The sequence below is a fragment of the Martes martes genome (genome assembly GCF_963455335.1).
Source record: "Martes martes genome assembly, chromosome: 14".
Lineage (NCBI taxonomy): Eukaryota > Metazoa > Chordata > Mammalia > Carnivora > Mustelidae > Martes > Martes martes.
In genome coordinates this window covers 64,805,211-64,827,261 of record NC_137902.1, presented here as the reverse complement: position 1 = coordinate 64,827,261, position 22,051 = coordinate 64,805,211, and the positions used below count along the sequence as shown (strand labels likewise).

Genomic DNA, 22,051 nt, shown 5'->3' with positions numbered 1-22,051 from the left:
CTATGGGCCTCTTCCTATCCCTTTACATTCACTTGGGCCCCGGAGAGGTGGAGTGATTTATTTGGTTGGTAGATCTGGGAAAGGTAGCTGGGAAGGCTCCGCTCAAACCTAGTGTTCACTCTCCTGGGCTTGAGTTTGGTCCCAGAGAGCACACATGCCCCTCAGGAAAGGAAGTTTACTTCCTTGAAGGGTATGCCTACCCCAGCGTTGGCAATGTGCACTACCAGAGAGGCTATGTGTCTGTTTCAGGGGTTCAGTTAGCACGCCTACTTGCCTCAGACACTAAGCCAGCCCTCAACCTGGCCTCCAGTAGGAATAAAGGAAATATTTTGCCTTTGACCTTTCCTTATCTTTCTTTATTGAAAGCCCTTTTGGAGATGCCCCAACATGGCTTCCTGGCTTCATGATCCAAAGTGTATTTCTTAGCTTTTCTTAGTCTTAGTTTCCTCATTTGCAAACTGAGGGTTGGTTGCTGTGGAGATTAAATACAAATGTACACTAAAAATCTGGCACCAAGGCCAGGGCTGGCATGGAGTCATATTAACGTTTCTGTATACGTGTAGTCATTTCTGCTTTTCAAAGGGCTTTCATTTATATTAGCTTATTTGCTAAAATGTGATAATTTAGGGAAAACACAGTAAAAACAAAAATGTTCCAGTGCCAGCACTGGTCCTTTACAGTTATATACTCAGAACGCTTATATCAAATCAATGGTACCCATTCAATTAGAAAAATGCATCTTGTAAATGTGTAGGACTTACTTATTGATTCAAAAATGCTTCAGTTCCCACGTTGACAATAGCAATACCAAAACTTACTGTGTGTCAGCTCAGTGTCAAGCCCCATCCCAGACCTTTACATTCATTTATTCTCTGAGTCCTCGGAACCTAGTGGCACTAGGAGTCATATGATACCCATTTCACAGATGACGAAACTGAAGTTCGGAGAGAAACTACAAAAATTTGATGACACAAAATCAACACCCTGCACTGGGAAGCTTTAGTAGGACACTGTGTTAAGGAAATATTCGCACTGACTTAATAAGACCTTCTACTCCCACATCAAAAATGATATGAAAAATAAGCACACTATTTTTCATCTTGGAAGTGATGTCAAGGACCCTATTAGAATCAAAATGCGTGTTATTCAATAGAGTCCAAAGCCTGACTAATGATGATATCACTGTCTCCATGAGCTTAATACTTTCCAAAAATAGTTTCTCACTAGCTCTATTCATCAGAGGAAAGAGAAGAGCAAGTACACGCTGGCTTTACAAGACAACACACCCAAATGCCCAGGTCTGGAAATAAATGTCCCAGCACAGAAGAAAAGAGGCACGGGCCCAGAAAGTATATATGCGAGGAAAAGAAAGAGCCACTCAATTCCCTTTAGTATTAGATACTTTTCCAGGCTGCCAACTGTCAAACCCCAGTACTGGATGACATTAGGGAAAGTCCTTCTCTGTCAGCTCTGCTGTCCCTGGGAGCCAGCAAAAGGGAGTCCTGTAGATTAACTGGTAGCACTGATGGGCTATGGTTAATGGCACCGGGTAGACCTCACACTATCAGGTCAAATAAAAACCCAGTGCATTTAATCTGAAAAACTCTAAACATGGTTCACTTGAAAAACAGTTGACTGATGGCACGAGACTAGGAGCCCATGAAAGGAAAGGCTTGCAAGGATAACATTACCCCTTGGCCACACACTGCACAGGACCGGGACAGGGGAACCCATGTGGGTTTCAGTTCCCTTAGACCAAGAGTACATGACTTGGGTTCGACTTTGGCTATAGCACTTCACGGCCCAGTCAAACACCTCACTGAACCCCCACTGCTGCATGGGGGTAACCGGCAGATGAGAATCCCGACTCACTATAAGAATGGAATGACCCAAGTACTGTGAAAGTGATTTGAAAATTCTAGGAATAGCCTGGAGGACCCCAGGGGAAGGGAGGCAAAACTGAATGGGAAGAAGTCAGGGAGGGAGGCAAACCGTGAGAAACTCAGGACTCCGGAAAACAAACTGAGGGTTACAGAAGGGAGTGGGGGTGGGGGACTGGGGTAGCCAGGTGATGGGTATTAAGGGGGCATGTGTGGTGACGAGCCCTGGGTGTTTATATGCAACTAACAAATCGTTGAACATTTCATCAAAAACTAATGTCGTATTATATGTTGGCTAACATAATTTTAAAAAAGTGAACATTCTAAAATGTAATGTGAACAGAAACACAGATTATAATAATCCTAAACTTTACCTAGCGGTTTTATAAGTGGAGATAATTAATTTCTTAAATTGATAGAACATTACAGCCCCCTATGGAGCTTTTAGGAGAGCATCGTCTTATCAGACAGCAGGAAGTAGCCTGCTAGATTCGCCAACAATGGTGGGGTTTGGGCTGTGACAAATATTTGTGTAAATACTGACTTTTCCCATGGTGAACATGCTTTGTCAGGTCGGCCACGCTTGGTGTATTAGAGCGGCAGCCTAGTGGTCAGCCACAGAATTGGTCAAGTAGCCACCAGACCTAGATTCTAGTCTCAGCTCTGTTATCTAGTGATACCGGGCAAATGAAATACTTCTCTCTGCCCCAGCTTCTTTGTCTGCAAGTGCTAATGGTCGTACCTAGACCGCAATGAAGCTGAAAGCAGGATGTGAGATGATCTATCAGTAAAATGCTGTGGCAGGGCCTACAAATCAGTATTCCAAGTATTGTGATCTACAGCAGACACTGAGTGAAACGGCAAACTGCTAGGGGTCTGTTTGGACATGTCATGCAACTAGTTGGAAATATTCTCTTAAGGAATGGATTCCACCTTAAAAAAAAAAAAGGTTTAATCCATAGTAACTGGCAATAGAATGGTGGTTTCCAGAGGCTGGAAGGTAGAGGAAGTGGGGGCATTTGATCAGAGGGTACAAACTTGCAGCTGTAAGATTAGTAAGTTCTGGAAACCTAATGTACAGCACAGGGACTGTAGTTAAAAATAATGTATTATATTCTTGAAATTTGCTAAGAGAGATCTCAACTGTTCTTCCTATATACACAAAAATGGTAAGTATAGGAGGTGATGGATATGTTAATTAGCTTGATTATGGAAATCATCTTACAATACATACATACATCCATCAAAACATCATGTTGTACGACTTAAAAAAATGGATTCCACAAAAGAAAACCTGATTTAAGTAGAAAATAACAATTAAAGGCTGACTAAAGCAGGTCTTTTTTTTCCCGAAAGCATTTCTTTTCTTGAAGTCAACTATTATCATGCTTAAGATTTATTTGAGACTAAAATGCAAACCATAGAAGCTGAGTTCTTTGGGATTTCCAACCCTGATTGATTTCAAAATAATTTAGCTACCAACTTCCACAAAAGAAGGTGAATCAAGGTCAGCATGGAGGCTGTTAACACAACATCCAGCTCAAGACCTCTAAACTGTCCTACCTTAAGTAAGTCGCAACACCAGCCCGTCTGCCTTGAAAAAAAATGTGTAATCTTACTGACCAATCTGTGAGAGGTGTTGAATGGATCACCTGAGTAATGCTGGCAAAGCACTCTGAACAGAAAGAGCAGCATATTAAATGTCACTAGTCAAAGGTGTTTATCTTCTAGGGGACTATCTCTAGCAAATCTTTCATCCCAGGCTGGCTACCTTCTACCACCAGGCACATTTCTGAGAACCCCTTAGAATTACCTTCACCACAAGAAACAGGAGTGCTAATCTGCTGATGTGGGGAAAGGGAAGCTTGCCGAAGGAGATGCAGTGAGGGGCAGAGAAGGAAAAGCGGAGCGTTAGCATAACCGGCCTTTGGGATTAGGCATCCTTATTTTCTATTACTGAAATAAGGGGAAACTGCCTAGGTCTTAAAGCGACAGACATGCAATTTCTCCTGAAGAACCCTCCTGTTTACATATGATTTGCTAATACATCAAGCGGTACATAGCACTTTATATGACTAAGCATACATGAGGTCATCCTTAGCCTAAAAAAGACGATCTAACCCAAAGGATCTGGAGACCTGGGCTAGGAGATAAAAGAGAGAGTTACGAGGTGGCAGGTGTGATGGCTGCCTCGGGGTAGCCTCCAGGTATGGGGAGGCTCCAATAAGGCCTCCGACAGTGAAGACAGAACGACCCCATTCAAACAGCAAATGCAACCCTTCCCATATGACTTTAGTTGAACCTTCTAACCTGGTCAGGATTACAAGTCCTGCCAGTCATCCCCTGAGACATAAACCATGTGGGCAAGTCTGTTCCGAGAGGGGAAGGCTGCAAAATGAAAGCAACCTCCTAAGCCTCCTAAAGGAGGGACAGGGCCTCACAGCTGCCCCTTTTCTCGTTTTCATGGATGCACTGCCCCTATAGCAATGGAATTGAAAGAAACGGAAGGCACTCACTGCTTAGTGATCAATCAGCAAAGAATGTTTTTCTAAAAGTTTTTGCTTAGAACACCCAAATTTATAGCTCTTCTCTTAAGCCATAGCTCCTTTCCTTATTTTGTTAAGATTACATTTATTTAGATCTAGAGAGGAAAGCATAAAACAGAATCTCAAGACTGAATGGCACTTTAAGATGCTAGAAGACTTTCAATGTTGCCCTTGATAGGTGGCTGTTCATGTCAGGTTTGACCACCACCAATATAAGCATGTTAATGAGGACCCAAACCCCAATTAAACTGGCTTAAGACACTCCCCTCCACCTCCCAGGGGTGGGAGGAGATTGAGATCAATTCACCGGTTTATATTGCAAGAAAGTGTGGGAGGGACCAACTTCAGGCATGGCTGAATCCAGCCATGGCTCATGGTAGGAATCTCGTTTTCATGCTCTATCCTTAGCAGCTTTGGGTTGACATGATCCTTAGAGCTTAGCAACCCCAACAGGCTACAGAAAATCTCAAATCTGAGTCTCATTAGGCTGGCTTAGATTTTACATTTTAACCTAAAATAAACACTGTAACCCAGGAAAAGGAATGCTCTGAGAGGCCAAGTTTGGGGCCCATCATTGGAGGAGTGGAAGGGATTTCTGACCCTTCTAAATGACATTGAGAAATGGACAGGGGTCCTGCCTGGTTTGACCATCAGATCCTGTCTGACAGCTAAGAAAGTAGAACGGTGTACATAAGCAAAACAAACCCAAGTTCCTAAGTGATTCCCGCTCTTCTCCTACTTTTGGATAACTACCAGAAGTCATACTGAATTAAATGTTCCTGCTTGCTGTATACATACAGTCCTTGGTCTTACAAATACTTCTAGGGTCATTCAAAGGAAGTGTAATTAATTGATTAGCTTGCAAAACAATTTTAGACCACTATCGTGCCTTCTACCTCATATCTATGTGAAGGTCAAGTATTTCCATTTCTTTAATGATGCCTTACATGCCATGACTTTTAGCATAATAATTTTCTCCATAATTTTCATAACTTATTGATGAATGTAAGTTGTCAGTTCCTTTTAAGTCACATTAAATATGAAATTTATTATTAGAATTTGGCATAAGCAAAATAGAGAGCACAACTCTAAATAAAATCTTTTATGCTAAAAAATGGATTAAAATGGGGCACCTAGGTGGTTCAGTAGGTTAAGCATCTGCTTTCAGCTCAGGTCATGATCCCAGGGGCCTGAGATCGAGTCCTGAATTGAGCTCCCTGCTCAGCTGGGGAGTCTGCTTTTTTCTCTCCCTCTGTCCCTGCCCCCTGCTCTCTCACTCACTTTCAAATAAATAAAATCTTTTAAAAAAATTTTAAAAAGGATAAAGATGATGGTACCACATCCATATTAAAAATACTAACAAGCATGAGGTTTCAAAGGACAGAGTATTAAGTGTGAGAGCTCTCTGACGGCTCCTTTCCCACATAGGGCCATGTAGATGGACAGCTTCTGAGGAAGCAGCCTGGAACCACAGGGCCCGTGGCTCTGCCGTTTACCACCTGTACTCCCTGGGGTGAGATACTTAAGCTGACTGTGCCTCAGTTTCTTCATCTTCTTAATGGACCCAAGAAACTGTCTCAAAGGGTTTTTGTGAAATGTAAATGAGCTGATACTGATAAAACACTTAGAACCGGTTCTGCACACAGCAGGAGCTCCATGAACTGTTTTCATCACTATCACCATAAGCATCACCACACCTCCTGACACAGTGTCTCCTGAATGTTATTCCACTTAGATCATGAGGACTGGCTGGTGCGGATCATGCACAGCAATTACATAAGCCATGCCAGACGTGGCTTTCAGGAATTATGTCAGAAGAAATGAAAGAACCAGTCTATTATATTCATCCTAGACAAGCCGGTTTCAGGTTGCAATCATCCCTCGTCTTTGTTACCTTCTATTTGGAAAAGAATGTTTCCAAGCACAGATCTTGTTCCAAAGACAGTCTGACACGCACAAATCAGAGCTTATAAAACAAATACATTAAATGTTGAATGGTCGGTATACGAAAAGATTCCAGCCAGAGTGCTTTAAATCAGTGGGTCCTATCCAGAGATGCATCCCAGAATCACCTATGGAGCTTTAAGAAACACACGTGCCCAGGAACCCAGCTGGGGAGAGTCTGATTCTGCAGGCCTCTTGTTCTCCGAAGAGCCACTGGTGATTCCAGTGTGAGCCCCTATGATGAATTCTAATCTCACACCCAAGGTGGGGCTCAAACTCATAACACGGAGGTCAAGAGTCACATACGCTTCCAACTGAGCCAGCCAGACATCCCTTTGCCCAGTTAAGAATTCTGATTAGGAATCAGGAGTTTTCAGTTCTGGGTGCATTAAAAAATTCTATGCCTAGGCCCTCCTAGCCACTGGGCAATTGTGTTTGTTTATTTTTAAGTTTTTATCTTAATTCCAGTTCCTCAAAATACAGCCTTATATGAGTTTCAGGTGTATGATATAACGATTCAACACTGCCACAGGTCACCCAGTGTTCATCACCCGAGAGCGCACTCCTTATTCCCAAATTCATCCATCCCCCGTCCCCCTCCCCTCTGATAACCATCCGTTTGTTCTCTATAACCAAGAGTCTGTTTCTTGATTTGTCTCTTTCTTTTCTTTCGTTTTGTTTCTTAAACTCCGCATATGAGTGAAATCATACGGGGAGCAATAGTGTTTTAAAAATTCTTTAAAACGATTCTCATGAGCGGTCAGGGCTGAGAGTCATTGCTTTAAATAATAAAACCTGACAAATGCAAGGCATGATTTACTTACATATATATTTTCAGAGGCATAGCTACAGGTGACTCTTGATTACAAGGTAAAGGGAAGGCAAAGGTATAGGGAGTTCATGGATAACCCAGTATCACAGTAAAAAGAGTCCACTCTTGATTATCCAAGGGGGGATTAAGTGGTTTACAGACTGATCATGATTAAGGCTCCGCGGGGCAAGAGGATGGGCTCACTCCTCCCAACTCCCTTCCCAGCTCCCTTCCCAGCCTCCATACCTGCCTTCAACAACATAGGATCTTGGGAATTATCCGGAGTCTCAACTGCACTTTAACGGTGGTTAATGTGCAAACTGCTTCACTAGCAGCATAGTAATAAAGGGGCAACTAATTATGCTTTGTATTGGTGAAGTCTCTGCTTGTTGAAAACGACCAGCACGTGGAGAGTTCATTTTTATTCATTTTCCACCTTTATGTGTCAATGCAACTTTAACTGGGCGATGACAGGGCAGTTTTAAATCTGACAGTAAGTCATGTATCATTGCCTTAAGAATTCTAAATATTTAAGGCTTCTTGCATGCTTTCAGACAAAATCAATACCGTGGAGGAACTCCGTTTTGAAGTGTATAAATACAGATTTAGAGGCATGATGGATATAAACCAATAATGTTTGCCACTTAATTCTAATATAAAGTCTGTGCTTTACATGAAGCATACTTCTCAAGAAAATGCTCCTCATTCATCTTGCATGGTGTAACTGGACCCTTCCCTCATAAAGCCTCTCTTTTGAGGAATTAGTCTCTTCCCTTTTCTGTAATAAATGAGATACTAGAGACTAAAAAGTCAACACACCTCTTTTGCAGTTTGTCTTCCCCTTTTTTCCAAGTTTTTATTTTGAAGGAGTTCAAACAAATAAAGACGTTGAAAAAACTTTATAAGAAATACCCATATATATATTTCACCTAGATTCAACATTAACATTTTGGGGCATCAACATAACATTTGGGTGGCTCAGTTGGTTGAGCGTCTGCCTTCGGCTCGGGTCATGATCTTGGGGTCCTGGGATCAAGCCCCACAGTGGGCTCTCTGCTCAGTTGGGGACTCTGCTTCTCCCCTCCCCCGTGCTGGTGTGCATGCACTCTCTCTCCAATAAATACCTAAAATCTTTCTAAAAAATTAACATTTTTCCATATGTATGCTCGCACGAGCTCTCTCTCTTCACACACACTATTTATGCTTGCACGAGCTCTCTCTCTTCACACACACACACATAACGTCTTTTGGCTCATCTGAAAATAAGCAGCTGACTTAATGATTACTTCATTGCTGAAAACTGCCACATGCCTGCCCCCCGGAATGGAGATATTCCCCTCTATAGCTTTAATAATGCTGTCACTGTTAACAGAACAATACTTTCCTAACACTATAGCCAGTACGTGTTCAAGTGTCCTCAATTTCCCCTAAAATGTCTTTATGTCGTTCATACATTTTTTTTTCAAATCTCTGATGAATTTATCATGAAGTTATGTGCCCATGAATAACCGTATTCATTAAACATGCTAGTTCCACATGGAACACCTGTCAGACCATGGGATTCTCTGTGGCCCCTGAAGAAAGCAACTTCCCATCTCTGCAGTTATCAACTTGAAGATTTATTTGTAAAGGTTTCGAGATGTCCTAAGCTCTTCTTTCCCCTGACTACTCTCCAGAGATATCTGTGATGGCCACAGAGGTGCTATTCAAATTTAAGCAGCAACAAACTCCACTAGAGGACATCAGTTTTACCTTTAAAGTTCTCTTTATTCTTTCTTTCTTTTCACAAATCCTTCATTCTAATTAAAGCTGCCCCTTCCAGCCCACCTGAGTAAGCGGGTCTTGGCAGTAGCTAACAGGTAATGGTGTGAGAACCCTCGGAAGACTGTTGCAGCCTTGTGGCATGGCAAACACTTATATTTTTAAGGCTGATAGGCAGAAATTGAAAGGTAGTGTAACAATGGCTGTGGGAGTGGCAGTGATGGTGGCAGTGATGGTGAGGTCATGATGCTGATGCTGGTGGTGGTCCCAATTTCAGACCCATGTCCCAAAGTAAATATATATCCAGAAATAAAAACCATAATTAGGTTCAGTCAAGCATTTGAGACCCCATTCTAGAAATAGGCATATGTTTTATATATGACCCAAGTGTTACTGACACCCAAGGAAGCTCCTACCACCTGGGATGGTAGGAGCTGATCCTGATCCTGAAGAGATCAGGATTACCTGACCAGGATAATGACCACAGCCAACAAACCAACACAGCCAACACAGCCAACACAGCCAACCAGGGACAGCAACTCAGAAAACCTCTACCAATACCTGGGCAACACCTTAGACCCAAACACTTAGCTTCACTAGTGGACACAAGTGCTTTCTCTAGTGCTAACACCCACTTAAACCATGACATGCTATCGCGCCTATAATTATTCTACAAAGGGTGCTTATGTCTGACCAAACACTGAACAGCCACTGTATTCACCTCTGTAAAATCTGCTTGCAAAGAATGTTCTAGAGAGTGTAAAGTAATAAAATATTTATTGTAGGTTCTTGTGAAATACAATGTATATCTGTACGTCTGGAAGTCAGCATCTCTAAACACAGAGGAGTCCCAAAAATCTGACTACAAGCTGTTTCAACCTCTAACTCGGTGATACTGTTCTTATCATTTGTTCATCTGATCCAATGTACTCTCATTGTTCAGTGAATAAGTAAGTCTAGCATAATTTCACCAATTATTGACAATGGTTAAATATGATAAGCCACCTTCGATATTAGTTTTATGGCCTAAACAGTTTCATCCATCGTTAGCTCCTGATTGTGTGCATTTAAAACCAGGTACTGTGTGTATCTAGAATAATGAACCATCCTGAACCCACAGGCAGCAGGACTATGTTGCGGAAACTTCCTGCATTAAACCAGTATCTTTTCAACCACAATTCCTGAAAAGCAGAAACGGCATGAGCACCAGCAGAGATTCTGGTAGAAAACAAAATATCATCACGTCTTGAGAAGGCCCATCACAGGCAGCTTTGATGCTAAGGGATCAAACACCTGACCAATCTCATCTTTAATTACATGCTAAAAACAATTCTAGCAAATTCCAACATGGACCCAATATGTTCAGGAAAATAAGACACCCATGTGGGTGATGTCAGCAACTTCAGCTACCAATTATTTTTAACTCTTTAGAAAAACTGAAATAGATTTGAACTCGAAGTGAGAAAGTGACCCATGTCTTTGATAGGACTTCGAGTTCCTCTCTGTGGCCTGTTAGGGATAACCCTGAGGACAAGCAGGCTATTTCTGTATATGGCACAATTGATATTTTTTCTTTTTTTTCCTTTTTTTTTCAAATGATTTTTACCTTTGTCCCTGGCAGTACAGGTCGATTAATGAATGCAAAGTCAAACGTGTAGAAATACTGTTTTTGTCCCAGGACAAAGAGCTCGATTCAATCATAGCCACGGAAGTTCAACAATCCAAGAATATTTGAAGGAGAGCACGTACCTGCTCTTTGGACGGTACGAGGAGCTCTTCAATCATCATGCTGTCCCGCGCGTAGGAGCTTCTGTTCAAGGTGTACGACCTATCCGAACTGAAGGAGCGGAGGCTGTTGTATTTACAGTTAACCATTCAAGAGTGGTGGATGATGATGAGATGAATAAAATAAAATTAATGCATGCAACTATGAAAACAGGCAAGATGGCTAAAAATATCAACAGAAGTTGTTCTTGAAAAGACATCATCGAAAATAAAATCCCTTATATTTGAGGAAATCTCTTCAGCTTGGACAATCTCATGATCAGATTTTGTTTAAAATTAGGCCCAATGGTGTTAAATCTGTGAGAATATGAAATGCATGAACACTTTGGATGTCTCACTATGACAGGTGAACCAACACGGCGATTGAGAAGAACCAGATGCCTCTTGATAATTTGATAATTTGAGAGATTTTTCTATGGTTAAGACCATATGTTAGAGTCTCCTTTATCTCTGGTCCATATATGTTTACCTTGCACTATTGAATGGGATTCTGTCTGCGGCAAATGGGTCTGTTCGTAAGTCTCTGGAAACCAGATATGGGTTTAACCTAGTAAGAGCTCTGGTTTTCAGCTGGACACATGGAAAACATAAAAAAGGTAGTGTGACAAAAAGACCTTGCATGATATCTGCCATCTTTCTGGCCTTGAAAAATTCAAATTTCATGTATGGTCACTTTGTCTTTCCTTGCTCTCCTCCTTCCTTCCTTAGGCCGTACACTGTTCTTCTCTCAAGCCTCCCTTAAATCCTCAGACAGTCCCTGAGTTTCCCAGAGTGTAAGACCCCCAATGTCCTGAAATGCCTCTCACACACTGACCTTGAAACTAAGAACCAGCAGAGGGGTGGGGGAGGGGGTGGCAGGGCAGGAGAAGTGGGCGAAGATGGTCCAAAGGTATGAACTTCCAGTTATAAAATAAGTCAGTCCTGGGGATGCAGTACACATACGGTGACTTAGCTAATAATATTGTATTGAGTATTTAAACACTGATAAGAAAGTAGATCTCAAAAGTTCTCATCACAAGAAAAAAAAAATATTTGTAATTATGGTGGTGATGGATGTTAATGTGACTTATCGTGGCGATCATCATTTTGTATACCTGAAACTAACATGTTATATGTCAATTTCTCGACTTAAAACAACAACAACAACAATAGAGTAAAAGGGATGCTTGGAAGCCTGCACATGTAGGTACATAGGACATGCAGGCTGACTGGGATTGCCCCTAATCTGAGCCTTGGCAGAACACCTTGGGATTAATCCTCCAGAAACAGAGGACAGGTTTATGAGGAGCTGCTCTGAGGTCATCTCTGTCTCACCTTCCTATCCCACCTATCATGATAGGCGGTCATAAGGTAACTTTGCATCACCTCTTGTTTTGAACGAGGTCTGATACTTCCTGCCCCGCTCTCTTTGGGACAGAGCTTCAGAACAAGAAACTGCTTAGCTGCCGTCCCCGCAATGCAGGATCCCACAACGACCATGGGAGGTAGACAGCCCCTTTCGTTTCAGTGGCATCCTTACTTATATGGAAGACAAGGACGGTGGGAAGTTGCCACCCGTCACTGCCCATGTCCGGATCTCAATGTGGCTGCTTGAATCTTTACCAATTGAATGAGACCTTGGCCTTGCCTTGTATGTGCGTGAAGGGAAAAGAGCAAAGAGGTACATAAGAAATGCCTCCTTGCTTTGCACAAAATGACTTCTTCTCTCCACTGCTCACTACTAAAGATTACCCAAGATGGGTATTTTTATATCAAGATACAGAGGCCCCTGATTTACATGAGTAATTCTAAGGGTCTATACAAATGAGTAGATGCATTCTTCTAGGATTAGAGCCTTCCCTTCCACCAGAATCTTGAGGGGATCTTCAACCTCAAAATAACCATCATTCCCTAGTGTATTCAGCAAATATATACTGACTCTTAGAGTAAGACACAAATATTAGAGACTGGACAGAGAAGCAAAAACAAACCCAGAAAGAACGAAGTCTTATTTCTGCACAGAGTTACCTAGTAAGCCACGGGCCTGGCCACTTGCATGGATGGGCCTTCTAGGCCCAGTCACACAACACATAACTCTTCATTTTTTTTTTTTTCCTGCTTCAGTGGCAAACATTTTTTTCCCCTGTTACTCCTGTTTCTAGCCTCTCCCCTTCTCTCAAATACAATATAAATTTCCTAAAAGCGGATACTGTCTTTCTACTCTCTAACTCAACACTGTCCAATGGAACCTTTGGCACTGATGGGCACGTTTTACCTGCACCATCCAAGACAGGTGTGGCTAGTGTGAATGAAGAATTGAACTGAATTTTATTTAATTTTTACTAATTTTAATTAAATAGTCTTTTGTGGCTAGGGGCTACATCATCAGTGTAACTTCAAGCACTCATGGCAAGGTTCCATTTGCCCCCATGATGTGGTACGGGAGGCACTGGGAAGCCCCACTCTCTGCATTGCACATTCATTTCTAGAAATTGCGTATGCTAACACTGCTGGTCGGTAAGGGCCTATATATATATATATATATATATATACCCACATATATATATATTTATATAGTATATTGAACGAACAAATGTTTAAAAAATTTATTACCTATTCATTTTAACTTCAGTTTTTAAATATATCTAAGATGTGTTAATATTTTTAAAATATCCTCTTTCTTTTAACTTCTGTATGAGCTCCAACTGAAGAACAGAACCTAGAGACTGAGTGCTGTCAACGAAAAAGCCTAAAGATGTCTTCATTTTATATAGTGTCTAAGTTCCTCACTGCTCCCAATCCAGTTACATTAGACAGATGGAGCTCATTATGTCCATCAAACTTTGCTCTGAATCCTTAATACATCGGAGCCCTTTCAGCTACTAAAACTAGATATTATTTGCATGGGGATCTGGAAAGCATTAAATTGTTTAAAACTAAGGTCAACTATATTATTTGTAGCCATCGGTATACCCTAAGTGTTAAATACAGGAAATGTTAGAAAAACACATGCCTCAGAAGTCTAAAATCATACTAATGTACCTAGCACAAAGTCAGATAAAACAGCCACCAGCAAACAGACTGCTTTTCAAATCAAGGCTTTTTCTTCAAACCCAATGAAAGTTTTCCAGTTACTTCATGCACTATTCAAACTTTGTTAAATAGAAGAAGTTCCTTAAGGAGTCAATCTTGCATTAGTCACATCTCTTGTCATACATTCAGTTACTTGCTAAGTTTCTCAGAATTACAAAAGTGATTTTCTAACACTGAGCAGGAAAAAAAAAAAAAAAGCACATCGCAGCATAGCACAGCACAGCACAATGCTAAGGAAAATCAAAATGAGAATGAGTCGCGGAAGGGCAGAAAAACACCGTAAAAGGGACATATCTTCTTACCTGATCTTGGGACTAATTTAAAGTATTTTTAGAAAAACACAGGAGAAGTGGAAAGCAAAAAAATCAGACAGGGAAAAAAGAAAAAAATGTTATGGTTGAATGAATTACACATCGAATGTATTCCTTTTAAATGTTACACTCAGAATATTATATTTGGTAATACTCTAAAATACTTAAAAAATAAATTGGTTTTATAGATTTTTTTTTTTGCAGATTTGCCTCTGAGCATAACATGAGTTGCCAATGTAAAAAAATGAGTTACATATAGTAGCAACAAATTACAATGGTGCAATCAAGACCAGAAGGGTGGGAGCCTTAGAACTGTCTTGAGAAAAATTACGAAACAATATATGTTGGTTTCATCTCTCACTGGATGTCAGCTTCTACAATTTTCTATATACAAATGATTGGTTCACAAAATGTAGCTTTTACATATTATCTGAGGAAGAGAACCAGCTAGTTATTGGATCGCAAAAACTACTAGACCTCCAAATAGAATTTTCTCTTGAGATCCTTTGAGATTCTGGCTATTTTCAGTTGTAGCTTGTGGTTCTGTGTGCTTACCTGAGACACTAGGTATTTTTAAAAAGTTATTTTCCCCTTATTAATGATATCTGCTACAATAAGCTTTTAAGGACTTTTATAAATTTATCAAACAAAAACTCTAAGGAGTTACATGTCGTTCCAACTTCCACTAATAAAAAGGCTAACTGGAAGGAAAATCAGTTCAGTATCTGAACTGGCCACATCAGCAACACTGAGAATAAACTCCCAGGCTTTACTTTGTGGGAAGTGCCATTTACTATGAGACAATGAAACTTTTTACAAGAGAGCCTTAAACTATAGGAAAATGTCCTCAGGGCTCTGGCTTAGAAAGTTTAATTATTAGCTTTAAAATAACTTGACTGTCAGCAAACATGGTGTTAAACCAACCAGGGAAAAGAAGTCCCCAAATTCTGGACAAGGTCCTGTTTCTTTCAATCAGCGTCAGGTAGGTATGAGCCAAGGTTTTTCACATGCAAAAGTTTTTTACACTTCAGTTTTAAGGATTGAATTTGCTACCATTCCTGTCTGTGACTTTAAGTAAGTCTGGTAACATTCCTGATGCATCCCTTTGTAAACAAAGTAATGGCATTTTTTTAGAAGAGATACCCAAACACTTGGTAGACAATTCTAATAAACTATATGTAATTTTATTTTTCAAGAATGCTCTCTTTTAAGTCTCAATCATGACTGAATTTTGAAACACGGAGACCACACAGGCTCTCCCAGTTCCGTCAGTGGGCTCTTCTACTATCATGCTTGAAACACGACTGCGAGCTGGGAACAAACCAACACGTAACATGTTCAATCACAGAAAATCAAGGACTGAAAAACCACGAAAGAAAATGGTAGAGCATGGACACTGGCGTTGAGAACATTCTATTCTACCAAATTCACACCCTCATCCAAAGAGGACGTCAGAGGATAATGTGAAACATGAAAATGACTTTGGTTGATGACAAATCATGGTTGTATTAAATAAACTGTGAAAAACAGCAATGATAAAATACCTGGCAGAACGGGCCCCAAGACTGAAGCCCATGTAGCCCTCGGCAGGGAGAGAGTCGTCGCCCAGCTCCTTCAGGTCCTGCGGCCCAAGATACTTGTCCGTGTCCCCTGTCATGGCATCTTCACCTGCCAATGGACAAAACAAGCCAGAATCAGAAGCTTCCCTTTTGAAAACGGGTCTGTTGTAGAGAAAACCACTCCTTTGGTCATCCGCAAACCACCCGGTTTTCTCACTCACTTTCCCCTACCCCCTGGGTAATAAATACGCTTAAGGAAAAAACAGAGGTGAGGTTAGTTCATAATTTCAAGAGTGAATGTAAGTAGAGAAAGGGCTGGGGTTAAGCACCACTTTTAAAACTTTCCCCGAACTCCTTCTCCCCCTCAAGCCCTGGCTGACTAGAAAGGTGGATCTTTTTTTGTCAATGAGCTTCCCACGCCTCACCACGAGGAGGGCAGTTTGTCCGAATGGACGTGGATTACAAAATAAGAACCACCTCACCATGACTACTCTGAAAATTATACTGGGAAGGGAGGGGACCTTTTTTTTTTTTTTTTAAATGGTCTTCTCACACACAGGATTTCAGTTTGGGGCTTCTGTAAGAAACCAACAAGTCATTTAATCTGAACTATTACTTCTTCACTGGAGAACCTTGAAACACATCAATTTTGAACTGTTTCTATACCTATCACATAAACAGCTCAGTCCAGCTGCCCCAGGGCTGAAACGCTGCTTGGGAAGGAGCTCTATCTTCTGTAGAGACCAAATGCAGAGACCAGCAGTTTGAAGGAAGGACTATATAAAGTGCTCTTGGCTCACCAGTACAAAGAGTTAATTTCGTAAAACTTTTACTAGCTACATATGCATAACATGACCTCACGGAAAAACCACATTCCAAGAGTGACAGAGCAGGTTTTTCAAATGCCTTTTGCCCTCTGGGACGTTTCCCATCCTTTTCAAAACGTAGCACAGTCCGTGGAAAAGTTCGTTCTGCAAAGCAGGCAAACCTATTTCCTTTTTATGACTCTCCTTACCCTTGCTGGACACAAGAGATTTCAAAAGCGTGCACGTTATGTTTTCTCAAAGGTAAGCGATTCATCTGTTCCAGCTCTATTTTCCAATTCCTTCATTCAGTACCGTTTATAATTTCCATTCATTTAAACCCAGGAAACCGCAAGAGCTTAACTTTTAAACTACCAATCAAGTCTAAAAATACACTGTCAACTACTGTTTTTGCAAATATAAAAAAGAAACAGATCTGCTTTCTACTACTACCCAGGACCCAGAGAGATTATTTTAAGTAACTACTCACAGCTGGGCTATTTGCACAACCACTGCATACGAAACAAAAACAGCACACACCAAGCACGACTTAAAGAAAGAGCTTACTCTGTGGTAAAGCCATTTCCACCAGGCGGGGCAGATCAAATGTTTTCCTGATGTTTCCAGGAATTCCTTAAGCAGTGATTTAGAGTGTACCTCGGAATCAGCCCAAACAAACCGACCCCTGGGCTGTATTCACCGTCTTCACCGCCGCTGGGGTCCGCTCAGCATCCTCGTCTCCTTGTAGGCAGTTGAAGAAGGGCACATCTTTTCTCTAACTCGTCAGAGTTCAGAGATTTTCGATTTTCCAAACCAGAAAAAAAATACACAAAAAAAGAGCAGAACCTGCCTACCCTTAATTGAGAAGACCCTTTCGATCACTCTGCAGACATCCTTTTAAAGCTCCTTCTGATTGGACCAAAAACTCCGCTGGCAAGCCTCTAGCAGGACCGAATGGTGACATAAATGCAAGCCCCTGAGTTATTTGTATGTAAATATGAGGACTGCTCCAGTGTAGACTTTCGGTAATTTGATACCAATGGCCGGTGCCTCACCAGGGAACCGAGGCAGCCTTACATCCAGGGAGAGCCAGCGAGCGGGGTGCTGCGCTTAATTACGAGGTGACTCTTCTCCAGCATGAATGAAGAAACGGCCAACCCAGGTAGAGGAAAAACAGAAGAAAACAAAGAAGTGGCCCAGGCGGGGAGTGGCAGGGACCTCCAGGCAAACTTTCAACTTTGTTCTCGGCTGGGAACACCAGGAGCCCTGGTTATTTATGGTCCCTGTCAGGTGGAAGGAGGGGGAACAAGGAGCCGGAGGGAGGGCCTGCCCTTGAGCCGAGGTGCTGAAAGTGTGGGGCCGAGGGGAGCCGCAGGGATTCCTGAATGTCTCCGAGCAGCACTGGGGGATACGCAAATCCCCACTGCTTTTTATCAAGAGTTGGAAGAGGGGAGCAGACGTGAGACGAGCTGGAAAAAGCAAGTGGATGTCTGCTCCACTTTTTGGCACAAGATCTTTCGGCTCTTCGACACCCTCACAGGAGCTCACTGGTTCTCCCTCCTTGAGGCGGCTCTGCAGAGAGCGCCCAAGCCGAGGGGAAGAGGTCTTTGCTGCAAAGGGCAGGACACAGCCCAGAGGAGGCGCTTCTGTCACTTTGCTGGTCCGCTGTTTCCCTCTCTCCGGGACTCCTGGCCTCCCTTTGGAGCTGCTCCACCCTGTTTGTGTTGGCAGGGGAGGAAAAAGCTAGCAGGACTTCTGCATCCTCCATCTGGGCACGCTCGAGAGGCAATCTCAATGGCTCGTTTCTCAGAAGAGCTGGAAAGTTACGCCAGATACTAAGTACAGGGCTCTGAACGGTCTGGCTGAAGTCAGTGGTTTACAGCACTTTTCCAGGAGTGTGTCTATCTCCTGGAAATTTGCATCCGTAGAACCCCGAAGTGGGGGACACATTTGCTTCTCCTGGATCGACGAATGCACGACTCATCTAATAGTACAATGACAGGAGACCCAGGGCTTTAACCGGAGCAGCCTGACTGTAATCAACGTGGTGCATATGCAGGAATAGAAGGGAAGCCGTTTATAATGCCCGGTATGTATTGAAATATATTCCCAAGCAAGAGAATAATTCCCAACTTTGTAAAGAATGGAAGGGGAAGTCGTGGTTCAAATGGATAAAATGACTAAACGTTAATCTGTTTTCCACATCTGCACTGAAACTGCAAACTGCTTAGCAAAGCCTCGTTCACTGACCGCTGCTCCTTCCTCTTGACTGACCAGCTGGCCTTTCTCTGGCCGGCCTGCACAACTGCACAGTCCTGCACATCTGCTGTCCCTCTGTTATACGGAATTATTTCAGTCCCTAGAATTCCGGAAACTCTTTAGACTTTGAACCAGTACACAGGGTGCACTCTTGATGGAACCTTTATCCCTCTACTTCACCTGCGTAATCTCTCCAAACTTTGACATGAAAATGCCTCCCGTCCTGGACTCACCATCTAAAGTTAGTGGTTCTTCATGTGGGCTTCCCTTATCAGAGAGTCCTACCAGGGAAAACGTCTGTTTAGTCTCTCCCACTGGACGGTGAGATCCACGTTAGATTAGGAACCAAATTCTTCCTGAACCTGGCACATTGCAAGTGCCCCATAAATACTTTTGGATTTCATCATTGCTTTCATTAAAGAGGATGGTAAAACAAACAAACAAACAAACAAAAAAAAAAAAAAACAAAGAAAACCAGACTCTTAAATACAGAAAACAAACTGGTGGTTGCCAGAGAGAAGGTGAAGAGGGAGAGAGGGGAGAAAAAATAAAGAGGCTGGTGGTTGTGCTTTTCTCCCCCTCTACTGGCCACAGCAACTTAGCATTCTCCGGCATGCCAAGCTTGATGACTGACTGGCACATAGGAAACTGTTAATAAAGTTAAGTTTCTATTCTTCTTTACCCATCCTTCTAGACTTCTGAAATGGTCACTGTGCAACCAAAAGATGCCCAGAGTTGAAATGGGGATGAGAGCTGTCCAAATAGTTGGCCAAAGATTAATTCAAATAGCCTCAGGACATGGTGAAGACATTTCTTACAAGGCATGGAAAGCAGAAACCCAGGCAATGTTAGTATTTTAAGGCCATTTTGCATAACTGGTGCTCTTCATTCCAATTCTGGCTTCATCAGTGACCAGTTAAATGACCTTCGGAACACTGTTTACTCTGAGTCACAGTTCCCACCTCTCTGAAACTGGGATAATAACTCGGCCTCTCACCTCAGTCCTCTTCCAGGGATTCAGTGAAAAAATGCACAGAATAAGGGCTTCATCAGCATGGTCGGTGTTATTCTGTAACACAGCTTTCTCTGGTGCCCAAACATCCGAATGCAGGAACTCATATAGTTAGAATTTCAGTTGCTGCCTTTGATACTGGTAAAGGCAAATTCCAACCATGGCAGCAAATGTCTCTGCTCTCCATTGCCTCCAATGCCTAATGCAAGGCCTGGCTCATAGCTACTCAATAAATATTTGTTGACTGACTGACTGACTGAATAATAATAGACCACACTCACTCTCCTTTCAATAAACAAAATATTCTATAATTTTGTAGAGCACAACACACTATTACACCAAAAATTAGAAAGGAATGACATGAATTAGGTTGTGCAGCTTGTTAACGGCCTCTAATCCATGCTGTAACCCAAAACTATTTTATTAGTAGTAGTTTCTGATCAATAGGCCCAAAGGTAGATAAGCCAACAAAGATAATTCTATGACTGTACAACTCTGATACAATATCACATATATTTAGTTGAAATACATATATTATATATTATTATATTATAATATACATGTTTATATGTAATGTTTGTTTAATAGATATATAATGTTTAATATATTATATATAATATATTGTTTAATACAATAGTATGTTTATATATAAACAAGAACCACACATTCTCACTTACTAAGAAGCACTTGTGTGGGTTTATGTTTCCGAGAAGCGTTTGGTGGGCTGTTGTAATAGTTGTGTTCTAGATAACTTTGAGCATTTTGTGGTGAAGAGGGTGTGGCAGCTAGTGTTTGAAGAAGCTTTCTCCCCAGCTTCACCCCCACCATGAACCACCTCTCTTTAATTAAATGTGGGCTTGTTCAGTTTTTGAACAATAATATGCAGGGGAAGTGATATTGCATGACTTTTCAGTGTTGGTTCCAAGAAACCTTGCAGTTTCTCCTCGGCTCTCTTTCGAACACTCAGTTTGAGGGAAGCCAATCCCCATGAAGATATTTGACTACCATGAGACCTCCATGCTGTAAAGAAGGTCAAAGAAGCCATATGGAGAGGCTGCGTGGAAAGAGAGAGAGAGACGTCCAGCTCCCCCTCAGCTGTTTCAGGGCCGTCCGAGGGAGGCTGACAGACCTATAACTGAAGATATCACATCGAACATTCTGTCATGTTACTCCCATCCCAGCTGTTACCCGACTGTAATCTCAGCAAAGAGCTCAAGAATCCAGCTGAACCCAGTTAATTCACACAACCATGGGAGATGATAATAGATTAAACCACTGAGTTTAGAGGTGTGTCATCACAGCGCAGTAAGTAGTGGGAACAGAGAGGAATGAGATAGGACAAGGTCTAAAGGTAGGCCGAAGAGGTCATATGCTGGTTGCGTAATGCATACCCAGTGAATCAAGAGTGAGCTCTGCAGAGCGCTACCTGATCAGAGCAGAACAAGCCCAGAAGAGTACCCCAGTGAGTGCCACTATGGAAGCCTCATTTATTTAGTATTGACTTTATGTCTCTTAAAATCACGAGCACTGCCGTTCTCACTGTTAATCCATTTCTGATAATAAAATACCAGACCCTGGAAAATGTTTAAAGGCGAACACAAAACACCCCAGTCTACCTTGATCCCGCCATTCACCAAGTAATAAAAACTGTTCAGAGTCATTTTACTTCAATTTTCCAGCTATCCCTCTTCCTGGTCCTCCTATCATGACTAGGGTAAGAGGTTTCTCGCACCACAATCAACCTTTCGAAGATCCATACCCTTTGACTAACAGGAAATCACGCAAAATAGAATCAAGAACGAAGGAGACAAAGAAAGAGAATATATGAAATGATTATCAGGACTGTTGCTGGTCAGATAGCTGTGCCCTTGGTCCTTTGTACTTACTTATTTTTAGATTTTTTAAGTAATCTCTACACTCAGTGTGGGGCTCGAACTCAAAACCCCGAGACCAAGTGTTGCCTGCTGTAGAGGGATCCCAGCCCTCATTCCTTTTTACATTCCGTGTCAATGGCCAGTTGTCAAGATGTGGGGGAATGTACCTAACCCAGCTTCCCTGTGATCTTTCATTGTGCCCACTGATAAGCCTCTTTATGCTGAACAGAGGAAACTGTTCTTGGCTAATATTTAAAAGTGTTTTCATGCCCTAGGAGTTCTTTCTTTTTTGCATGTCATTTTTTTCTAATGTTTTCCATCATCACCAAGGAATACTTTTGTTGCTTTCCTAGGGGTTGAAAGTTTTTTTCCCCTCTGTCTGGAGACAAGAATCATAAAGAAAGTTCCATAATGTAACCATACCAAGTTATATT

The 22,051-nt window shown here is 41.8% G+C and overlaps 1 protein-coding gene across 1 annotated transcript in view; it reads right to left on the bottom strand.

Moving 5' to 3' along the window:
• ANK3 (ankyrin 3) overlaps nucleotides 1-22,051 on the bottom strand; it is a gene marked incomplete at its 5' end in the record, with an annotated part of 330,132 nt that overhangs the window by 85,755 nt on the left and 222,326 nt on the right. Inside the window, 2 exons of the mRNA XM_080822938.1 lie at nucleotides 10,692-10,794; nucleotides 15,655-15,778. Coding sequence (XP_080679064.1) covers nucleotides 10,692-10,794; nucleotides 15,655-15,778 — 227 coding nt within the window. The remainder of the gene's footprint in view (nucleotides 1-10,691; nucleotides 10,795-15,654; nucleotides 15,779-22,051) is intronic.